The sequence below is a fragment of the Bacillus rossius genome, chromosome 13 (genome assembly GCF_032445375.1).
Source record: "Bacillus rossius redtenbacheri isolate Brsri chromosome 13, Brsri_v3, whole genome shotgun sequence".
NCBI lineage: Eukaryota > Metazoa > Arthropoda > Insecta > Phasmatodea > Bacillidae > Bacillus > Bacillus rossius.
Window position 1 is genome coordinate 32235861 of NC_086340.1, and position 12108 is coordinate 32247968.

At 37.3% G+C, this 12108-nt stretch overlaps 1 protein-coding gene across 1 annotated transcript in view; it reads right to left on the reverse strand.

Annotated features, from left to right (window-relative positions):
• LOC134538431 (ATP-binding cassette sub-family G member 4-like) overlaps positions 1-12108 on the reverse strand; it is a 327680-nt gene that overhangs the window by 46296 nt on the left and 269276 nt on the right. The window contains exons 7-9 of the mRNA XM_063379755.1: positions 10695-10891; positions 4852-5020; positions 438-538 (exon numbers count right to left, since the gene is read on the reverse strand). Of these exons, the coding sequence (XP_063235825.1) occupies positions 438-538; positions 4852-5020; positions 10695-10891 (467 nt within the window). The remainder of the gene's footprint in view (positions 1-437; positions 539-4851; positions 5021-10694; positions 10892-12108) is intronic.

A 12108-nucleotide genomic window follows, 5' to 3' on the forward strand; every position in this document is an offset into this window, starting at 1 on the left:
AAAAAAAAAAGCCAAACAAAATCGCAATGCATGTCTTCAACCTGCGCTCACACCCTACCACTGCTCACGCCCAGGTGATTTTTTATTTTATTTTAATAATTAATTAATTTAAAAACTTTGGGTTCTTTGTTATCAGTAGAGCTCTACTAATGACTACAGCGCTTTATTTTTACATTTGTGTTTTTTTTCCTAAGTAGCCTTTATTTTTAAGACTATGTTGAATTTGTGAATAAAATATTTTGGTTTTATTTCTTTTATTATCGTCGTAAAATTCCACGTTGATACAGAGGCGGCTCTCTAAAAAAATTGGAAAATCTGTTTACTTAATATTGGCTCATCTCTCTTCAAAGTCTGCCAACCCCTGAATTATACCCCCTAAACAACAGACTTGCTACGTCTTCAGGAAACAATACATAAATGTAACACGTATCACATACCTGTACAGGAACGTCTGCGAATGTGATGGCAATATAATAGGAATGGAGTGAGTACCAACGATTAAAATATTCTCGCCTCAAAATTGGAATCTCAAGTGGAACTGAAAAAAAGAAAAGCATGGCATTTTAAAAGTATGCAACAACTCTGCTAAGAATCATTACACATCAATCAACAGCCTATTAGACCACCTACAAAATAAAGTGACACGTTTCAAAAATATAATAGGTCTGCATAATTCTTAAAATTGAAGTCATCTTTTTGATTGTCTATTATTTATGCAAGATAGTCAAGACTTCTTTTGTAGTCATAAGAACACTTAATTTCTTCCTGAAAACGTTTTTAAAGCTCTTTGTTCACAACATTTACCAGCCACTATGTCACACACAAATACACACACTATCCAAAAGAAATGTGTCAAATGGAGTAACTCTTTTAATTCTGTATCATAAAGATAATATGTACTAGTGTGACAATAGTGATGGGTCAAATCCCAATTTTTTTCGAATCCAAATCTAAAATTTGTATTCCTAATATGTAGTAATCTAAATCCACCCCTTGAATCCAAATTTAGTTGAAAAATAAAATACTGTACAGGGAATATAAAAAATACATTAACCATGCTGTGTCAAAACATGGTCACAGAAGCATGTACTTGCATTATTAGCTGTGATTTTAATTTGTACTCAAATGGTAGATGAACATTGGGCAGTTTCACCAGTAAGTGACTATGACCATAGAACTACGATTGATAATTTTTTTCTCTTAGAGCATTATAACTATGCTAAATGCTACATTTCCATATAAACAAATTGATCATGTTGACCATAAACTATTGAAATTGTTTGATATTAGAAACTTATTCTATGGATTAATGTTAGGTAACGTGAGGTATGTATTTAATGTATAATATTACTAGTTAATGCTGTACTATGACATTATTTCATTTTTTCTTATCAGGACACATGCATGTATAAATTACGAAATTCAAAATGAGACATTGTCAGTATGAAGCTATAACGATGAACTATTGTGTAAGAATTATGTGTGAATTACTTGGAGGTGATCTATTTAATTCAGAGTTTTATTATAGATCTTAAAAGCAAAATGTTGTTAAAAAAAATTGTATTGGTTATCCTGAAAGGGATTTTTGTACATTGAAGTTTAAATTGTCAAGAATAGTCGCAGTAGTAAATCCTAAAACATTAAGGTTTCCTGTATACATCATTCTTAATGATAATATTTTAAAATGAAGTTTGATACTTACAAAACATACAAAATTGCACGACCTGATTTAAGTTTAAATCAAAATAACTAGAAATAATGATGACTGCTGTTAGATAGTTCAAGCGTAACTCTTAAACCAGAAGCCTTGTGGTAAATTTTCATGCAGTTCTACCAATTGATTTTGATTGATTTTGATTTTAAAAAATATATATATTAAATTCATTCTCCGTACTATTATTGTTTTGAATACATATAAATGATAAAGCATTATATTTTGCAATAAACATTTGTTAGTTATGTTCTACATAACATATCTGATGATTTAGCAACACAAGTTAGTACAGCCTGGATGCTCTACTTTTATTTCTTGTACTTACTGACTTTCATGATATGAAAGTAGTAAATATTGGTTCCTCTGAGGACTGGCTTCAGACTGCGGTGCCTGGTGCCGGTCCGCCATCTTAGATTGTGATTTCAAGGCAGGGAATGTGAAGCATCAGGACCTGCACCGTGAAGATGTGTCAGGCACCTGACGGGCGACCACCCAGCCGCCGCGGCCTGCTTGTTTTATAGAAGGAGCTCACAAAATATTGAGCAGCCTGTCATCTTTTCTCTCTTGAAGAAGGAGAATGGTATAAAAAAAAACACAGATGAAAAGGGAAACATGAGTGTAAAAAATAGTGATTTTCTGACCATAAAGGATGAAAAGGGGAGAGAGAAAGAACTGGTGCTGTATTTATTACGCTGCAACAAGCTGACACAGACCGTAAAGAATTTACTTCTATTCAACTGGAGATAGATACATGGTGCGATCCATATTTCAGGGTGAAACTTACAATGAAATGGTGAGATTCTCCCCCCCCCCCCCCCCCAAATATATGTGTGTGTGTGTGTATTGACGTCAACGGGGCCTGCGCCCCAGAAGCCTGGTCAGCCTCCGCCACCTTTCCCCTCACCCCCCATCCCACTTCCCGTACTTGTTGTAATTTTAGTTAATAGTTTTTATCACGCATTAGGTGTAATATAATAATTAAGAGTGTTTTATGTTTTACCTGTAGCTTCCTGTGGCACGTAATCGTAAATAGGTATAACCATAATTGGTTCGGCGCGAAGACGCCATGTTAGGCGAGCAGAGCCCTGAGCTAACCCCAGTCCTTCGCCAGCACCGACCGAGAGTAGACGCATCAGCACCCCGGGGACCTCACCGCTTGCCTGCACTGCTAAGTATTTCTGTTAAATCTTATTCATCTTAAATCTTACGTTCGTAATTCCTCGGGGCTTCTCTCGGTCGGGGGTGACTGTTTAAATAATTGTATGAGTGACCACTATGGTCCTTTTTATGGTAATTACCTAATTGTAGAGTGTGACCACGTGGTCAGGTCGCACCACGTGAACCGATTCGTGCCGCAGGCGTTGTGAGATATAATCAAAGGTGTAGGCAAAGTAGCAACTAATAAACCAGGGCATACGATTTTATTTGTATTTGTTTATTTCAACATCGTGAGTGTGAAGGCGTGTGGGGCGCAGTAAGAGCCCACTGCGTAGGTGAAGAGCGGACCCGACGCTGAGAGCGGACCAGTGGCGAGTACTAGGATTGGCTTTAGGGGGGTTAAAATCACGCCTCACATGGGCGACGTCACGGCCCTGAAAAAGAGTCTCTCCCGGGTCCGTGCCCCTTGCACGGTGGCGCCCACCAATTAATCTCAGCGCATGTATCGACGCGAACCCCCGCTTAGCATAAGGACAGTTGTTAGGCTGCGGCCATGTCAGTGTGTGTGTACATATATGCAACCCGTCTGCAAGGCTGACCCTTTTGTGGGTAAATATAATAGATGTGTACAAAGGGTAACGATTAGACAACACTAAGTTATGTATTCAGCAGTTGTGAACTGTAGTTAGGGACTGGCATGCATTAAAATGTTTTAAAGATGGTCATACATACAGCAAACACATTAGCTTTTAAGATGACAGTTTTGAATTGCGAGTTAATGACCACTGTGAATGCACAAGCGTCATGGGAACGGACTCGTAGTGCAAATGTTTTCTGCATATCTATGTGCATTATTCCTAAATTAAATTTTAGTGAAAGACACATTTGGTGTGTTTCTGAGGTTTAGTACATGGCAGCCCAATTGCTATTCAAAGATATCTGCAGAAGTAATAAATGTGGCCTGCCATGCGAGGGTATAAAACGTGAATGAAAAGTGGTCACAGGTTTACATTATAGTCTGAGTGCATGTGCATATAATTTTTGTCATGTTTACAAGCACTGTGTTAAAACTAGAAGAAATTTAAGAATTGAACCGGGTTGTTTAGCACTTAAATAAATAATAGCCCTGCGATGAAGGGGGACGCCCAGTGATATGTGCCTGGTAGTAGGGGGAGCAGAGTAGTTCTGGACCAGTCAAAGTCAACTGCAGTCCCATTGCAGAGTACCCAAGACAGTTTCATCCCAACTGGCGCCTAGGGATGACCAAGATACAACCTACTTTTCCGCTGATTTGTGTAGATTTTTTATGATTGAAGAGTATATAAGCAACATTGATTTGGTTGGTTATCCCAATGGAAACTCTGTTTTCCTGACCCTCTGTTTTGTGGGGAATAAATGCAGATTTTTTTTTTATTTATAATGTCTTCTAGCTAATGTGAACACATTTCAAGTGTTAACAAATGTTTTCTTCCAGACGAAGGTACTAGAATATGAAGCTGGTCGACTTCTCATGTGTTGCCATGATAGAAACTATGTTTTAGTGAACATTTGTGCACTTTTCAACAGGAATGACTCTAGGAGTCGATTTCCAAATGATCAGCTTATCTGGAATGTACTATACTTGTAGAAATGAATGAGTAATATGCATGCATAACAGGTTTACCTAAAAAAGGACAAATTCAGAATGTGGAAGACAGAGGAGGGTGGTTTAGAGAAGGGGCAAAAAGATGGTGATAGAAGGGGGAAAGTAGGGCAGTCAAGTGGTGACTTCAGTACTTTCTCAAGTATATGTCACAGGACATGCATTACCATTTATGCCTTCTTTTAACTACATCATTGTCCATTATTTTTCAATATTTCAATTTTTTTTTTTTTAACTTTTTTATAATTTCACCATGTTCAGCCAAGCTAAATTCTGCCAAGCCGTGTTTTTTACAGTAAGCAAGCTCAACAAATTCCAGAATATGACAGGTACTTACATGCAAGCAACATCGCCGAAAATGCAGTGAACATTAGAAACATGAGGGAGAAGAAAAGGAATCCGAAGTTATTGAAATATTCGTTTGCATCATTCCCTATCCGGAAGTACAGCATTCCGATGATTATTCCGACGATTACATGCATGACTAGACGCATCTGGGTAAGACTCTGCAACAAACACACAAAAGCGGTGCACTTACAGACAAACATTACAACTCCGTTTTCTGTTTACACTTAATTATGGGAAGACACTTTATCACCACCAGCTTTATAAAAATCACAATTACATTTAAAAGTAAATCTAGGAATAGTCTTGTACAAACCCCTATTTATAATGAACATGAACATGTCGTGGTGATAGTGACAATTGGAAAAGATGACCAGAATAATATAAACATAAAAGGTATAGTGTACAACATACATAAGTGAGTCTGAGAGCTACAATAGGACAATTTGGCAACATTGTCACGGTCTCATGTTATTCTTTACATGGTATAGCTTTTTTTAATCGGCTTACATTACACCCCTCTCTACTAACTTAACGAGATATCAACAGTAGCATGCCATTTTCTTGCGACACCTAGGCTTGCAGACAATTGGCATGCAGTATACACTACAGGATCTAATATATGAAAATAATTGATAGTTATCTGAAAATCCTCTTGTCATTTAATTCCTTTGTAAATTATGAGACTACAATAATGGTTCTGTAATTTATCCCTGTCCCAGTCTTTTCAGGTATTGGGTTCACAACATTTTAGACAAAATCAGTTATTTAACTCAACACTAAAATTTCAAAACGAATTGAAAAATTAGTACTTTACCTATTAATCTTTCAAATTAACAGATATTATTAATCATCTGAGGTTATTTTATTTGTATTGGGGTCTTCTGAGTGTTCTTATGTGAATATTAGATCGGCCTGCATAAAGATGACCTTACATGTGAACAGTGCAGCAGGGAAAAAAAGTGTAAATTTCAAGGAGTCATTTTCTTTAGTACACTGATTATAACTGCACTGCTGGTTGAAGAAGATGAGTCCTGAAGCTTCTCAAATTTTATTCTTCACCTAAACAGATATTTGAAATACATACCAATGCACTGTTCCCAAAGGTTCTTCACAAAAACACAACAATTTTTATTGCCTGAACAAAAAAAAAGTGCAACTGCATCAAAAACAGAAGAAATAATAATGAAAATAATTTTTGATTAAATTTATCTCGCTGCCCCTCACAATGGTGGACAATTACCAGGGACAAAGAGTAGTTTTTAAAGTCAGGGGACCAACATTTGAAGTATAAAAATTTATGTAGGTAGCCTACTGGGAAATGCTTACCAAATTTTAAGATACACAACTTTTTATGTTTATTTAACACTTATCATTCTTAATAATGGGAAATTACAATAAACAGGAATATGCTGATATATAATTTTTATAGTAATATAAGTCTCATATATATATATATATATATATATATATATATATATATATATATATATATATATATATATATATATATATATATATATATATATATATATATATATATATATATATATATATATATATACACACAGTACACTCCCTATTTAACGCGGTTGTCGGGGGACATAACTTTTACCCGCGTTGTTGCATAACCGCGATGTTTCGATGTGACCAAGGTCAAAAGGCATAAAACACCGCCTGTGTTCTAATAGGTCGGCAAGCACGCACAGTATAGACGGCCCGCCTTTGTGCGGACTTTGCATCCGCAGTTTTCACTAAACGCGGGTGAAAAAATAAAAATAATAAATTGTAAATAAAAATATTAAATGTTGAATTTTATTTTTTATTTTTCCGCATGCCGCGCACTGTTTGTCGCACGGCCTATGAGCGCGCCACACGCCGCCATACACACGTGCGGCACACAAGCTGCTGCCAGTCTCGTGGTGTCAGCCACAGTATCTGCTTCGTCTGAGTGTCCGTAACAAAGTAAGTGCAGTGTGTGCGGTTACACACGATTTTGTGGTCAAAGTCTTCTAAATAGAAAGGCCATAGTAATACTTCAAACCGAATATGAATCGCAAAGTACCGAGTTTGATTGACAAAATAAAAATTCTAGATTTACGTACTTACAAATAGCGTGTCTTTTGCAGAAGTATGCAGCAGATACGTGAAAAACTATTCTAGCATTCGTACAATATAAAATAAAGAATCGTCTATCGTGTAAAGTGGTTAAACTTTGTTATCCATGCTTACAGTAAATTATAAATGGTCACACGTGGGATACAAAAATTGCGCCAAAATAATTTTAGCGCAATCAGTGGCGCCGTATTAAAAAGTCTGTTAAACGTTGTCTTTACTTATTCCATCAAACGCTTTGTCGAGTTGCTAAGTGTGTGTGGCTCGGATCGGCAAGTGTTATATTCCCCAGCCTCTGGTTAAAGGTCGCGAGGCCGCTACACATAAACATATCCGGGGCTTGTTTACTACCTCACGGCAAAAGTGGTACAGTATGGTTCACGTAAGTATTGGACCACTGGGAATTCCTCGGCAAAGATTAAAATTACGCTAGCTGATTTACTTTATTATTTAATGTTAAAACATTATACCAAAGTAAAAAGATGAACGTGTATAATACAAGGAATAATATTACGTCTGTAGGTTCAAGTTGTAACAAAACATTTATATGTCTCCGCTTGTCAACACACGTGACCACGAGAAGTGTGCAGACGGAAATGAGTGAACTACTCAAGGTCACCAGACTTCCCCCCTTTCGGCTTAATCGCCCCTCTCATCACTGGCGCTTATATTCCACTCCTCCCGTCTACCGCTCTACCCGGGTGTCTTGGTCGCATATTCTCGATTCGCCTCTCCACTCCAAGCGCTTGCCGTCAACCAAACCTATCCAAAATCAATCCCCAGCCGAGTCACGCTGGATAATGTCGCTGGACGGTAGGCTTTATCGGGTCCCCTGTCCGATGCTTTATTTGTGGGTTAAAAAAATGTTAAGAACTAATGTTTCAGAAAATAACGCTGGTCTGGATTGGATCATAATTTGAAAACACTACAAGATAGAGGAATAATGTACGGAGATATCTTGTTTAGAATTTCACTGCGGACATTTTCTACGCCTAGGCTTTTTTCTGCCCGATGCTTAGTTTGTGAGTTACAACGCAAAATTATCCTAATCGGCTGTCAATCATTTATTCCATTATTATTACAGTAGAAACTCGTTAATCCGTGACGCGCTAATTCGGGAATCGGATAATCCGGGACGATTTAAAAGTGCAGAAAAAAAAAGAGAAGTAAAAATTGTCAGCGCTTAAAATTAACGTCACGCAGGCCGGCGGCCGGCAAACACTGCAAGCCTTCGCATGGGCCGCCAAACTCTGCAACGCTGTTTGTACCGACCCTTTGTGTCGTCCCCCTTTCAGCTGTCACATTTGTCACTCTTTAAACTTGAGGGGGATGTCTTGACTTCTGCTTCCCGTCTCCCTTTGTTTGTTTCCACCCGCCAACGCACGGCAGGCGCCTGGCGAGTGACGTGTCTGGCTGGCATTCGGCTGGACGAAGTGGGAAGATTGAGAGGAAGGGGGGGGGGGGGGGGGGGGGGGGGCTACCCAAAATTTATGTGTGCAAGTTCAGCACGATCTTATCTTTCTCTCTTCGGCTGTTGTAAATGACCGTGAACTAATGGCTAGGCAGTGCCGTATTTTTTTAAGCCGAGACTAATTCGAAGACGGTCTTTACCGTGAACGGATTATCCGGGTTTATTACTTTTTTTTTTTACAGGATTTTAATTAGCCGGGCATCGGCGGGTCCCAATTAACACGAATAATGGAGAGTTTACTATTTTTTATCCATCTGCTGCCATGGCGCAGTAAGCCTCGGTAGATGTTACGTCACATGACCTTGGCCTTAACCCAGCTGCACGCCGGTATCTGAGAAGCTTGACAAGACCTTCCGGGCTTTAATCGCTAGTCCGTGAAATTCGGTAATCCGTGATTATCTCGGTCCCGACCATCACGAATTAACGAGGTTCTACTGTGTTATTATTATTATTATTAATTTCTGATTGGGGGACATGGTTTGACCCGCGATATACCCGATTCCGCGATCTATCGGGGCGCGGTATACCGGGAGTTTACTGTATATATATATATACACACACACACATATATATATATATATATATATATATATATATATATATATATATATATATATATGTGTGTGTGTGTGTGTGTGTGTGTGTATATATATATACATATATATATATATGCATATATATATGCATATATATATATATGCATTACACAATGCCACAATAGAAAAATCTTGTATTAACTTATACCATACTTCATCCACATCCCTTTATCTTTTACTGCCCAATAAACAATTAAACATCGCTTAAAACATAAATTTAATTCCCACCTTTTGAGTATTAATAAATAACACAGGCCAACAAGAAAAAAATAATTTTTAGTGCCTAGGATTTTGGAACAGATATTCGCTATATTTGGGGCTATGAATATAAATATAAAATATGTTTTTTCTATCAACTCTACTTTATGAGATAAGCGAAGCTTGAAATGTATTTTTTAAACAATGGGAACAAATATGGTTCAATACCAATTTCTCATTCAATGACAATGAAAGAAACATATAACACCATAGCTTTGGTCTTGGAGGTATCGTGAACATCAATGGGTGTTTTGTGTAGACTTAAAAGACAAAACACACCACTGGGTTAGACAAGAGTGGTTTAAGAGAGAAGACATGGTCGTTGGAGAAAAAAAACGTTATTAACTAACCCTTAGTTGAACGAGAGAAAATCATCTTTCCTCCACTGCATATATAGCTGGGCCTTATGCAGCAGTTTATAAAGGCTCTTGATAAGGATGGATCATGCTTTGAATTTATAGGGGGAAAATGCCTTATTTGAGTAAGGAAAAAATTAAAGCAGGAATATTAAACGGCCCAGAAATAAGAAAATTCATTGACCAAGCTTTCATAAATTCCATGAATTGTCCTGAGCGCAAATCCTGGACTATTTGTTGCAGTTGTCGGAAATTTTCTGGGCCAACGAAAAACAAAAAACCATGTTGAACTAGTAAACAATATGCTTAAAAATTTCAAATTGCTCGAGTGCAACATGAGTATTAAAGTGCACTATTTACATAACCACCTGGACTGTTTTCTTGAAAAATTAGGAGACAGCATGAGGAGCAAGGTGAAAGATTTCATCAAGATATTAAAATTATGGAGGACCGCTATAAGGAAGATGGGATACCAACACGATGGCAGATTATTGCTGGTGTTTAAAAATAACCTGTTCCAATATATATTATAGAAGTTCACGAAAAATAAGCTTCCAAAATGTTGAGTGACTAGTTGGTTCATCTACGACTTGGTACTTACTATCTTTGTATATATAATAATATTAGTATATACTAATAATATTTTTATAATATTATATGTATTTATATAATATAGTGATTATTGTATAAAACAATATTTGTGTAGTTTAATTTCAAGAATTTCATGTTTGATTTTTAAATTTGATACATGGATTTAACCTGAAGTAATGTAAACAGTGCATTTCAGTCTTAGAAATTGGACCTCCTAGGCAATAACTAATGCTATATTTGAATTCAGGGCACCAGATTCATATGAAATCAGCTCCAAATACCCTGACACCAAAACTATTGTTGACCTGTGTAATAAATGTGTCATGTTTGAAGTTGGTTTCTACCAAATTTTGCGAAATGTGTCGCTGAAATACTCCCAATCAGTACGTCGCAGAAAGAAACAGAAATACAACTTTTCTGCTAGGGGCACAGAACAGTATTATGTTACCTTGTCCCTGTAGAGAAGCAGGAAAGTTCTTTTCAAGAGAACATAGAATTGCAAGCAGAACGATGTTGGGTAGTCCCAGCTGGGTTCTTTGCGATGACTAGAAGTTCTACTGCCGGGCTCTTGTTGATCGGTGCCGAGGGACAGCTGGTAGACGGGCGGCAGCTGCGGCGCTCGCAGCGGCGTGTACGGAACTATGTCTGCCGGAGAATAACACAGCTGATCAGAGGCAATGGCGGCTTCAGGACGACTTTTCGGGAGGGGCTATCGCATAAAGAAAGGTCGTAGTTGCAAAAAATGAAAGTGGTCAGATATTGACCTTGGAATATTATTTACAAATAACAAGTTTCAAATACAGAAGCTTAGTATCTCCATGCAACTTTTGATGAGATAAAAGTTTAACATATGAAATTAAATATTTAAGTAAACATAAATAAACACTAATCAATAAAATTGGTCTCGGAAGGGGCTATCGCCCCCACCACGCACCTTCTGGAGCCGCGCTTGATCAGAGGCAGCCTTAGACTTTGAGGGCACAAATATTTTTGTAGAGGGGCCTTACCGAAGGAATAACTCCTAGAGACCCAGAGGGCTTAAAGACATTTTTAAGCCAACCTGAATTTAATTTCCAACGTTGGTTTTGCTAATTTATCTTAAGAAAAGTCTACATAACTAACAAATTCTAAAAAAATAAATATTTATTAATAATAAGCAAAATTATACGTAATACAAGATATAGCTACTGTTTGCTGGAACATGCCAATTTTCATATTATACATATTAGATGTAATTTCCACACAATCAAAGAGTGTGTACATATATAAATATTTGGTGTGAAACTACAATTTGAGTGAGTAAAAAAAAATGCAAGTTAGCAAAATGGTGCTGTAACTTAAAAATTTTGTCACTACCTGCTCACTACTGGTAATTTTGGAGACTTTTTCTTGTTGACTTTCCTAACCAGGAATTCGGTTTCTCTACTTTTACTTGTAGAGACCCTGCTTATAGAAATACGAGGGGTGTTTTTTAAGTAAGTACCATTTTGAAATTCGGCCGCTGCAGCACTGCGGTCGGCTGCGTAACTACATCTGTTGGCATGCCAACTATGTCATTACGAAAATTTTGATTACGTTTACGACTGTGAAGCACGCGCTGTGATTAATTTTCTTAGTGCTAAAGGCGTGAAAGCTGCTAGAAAGCTCAGTGAAGTGTATGGAGAAAACATTATGACCAATGGAATGGTAGACACACACACATATATATATATAGTGAGGTCAAAACAGCCATGCTGCAGAGGTTGCTAAATTAGGCGGTAGACTTCAACGAGATTGGGATTCAAAAGTTGGTTATACAATACGATACCTTAATATTGGTATAAATTATGTATAAAAGTATATTAATTAAGGTAACTACAGGC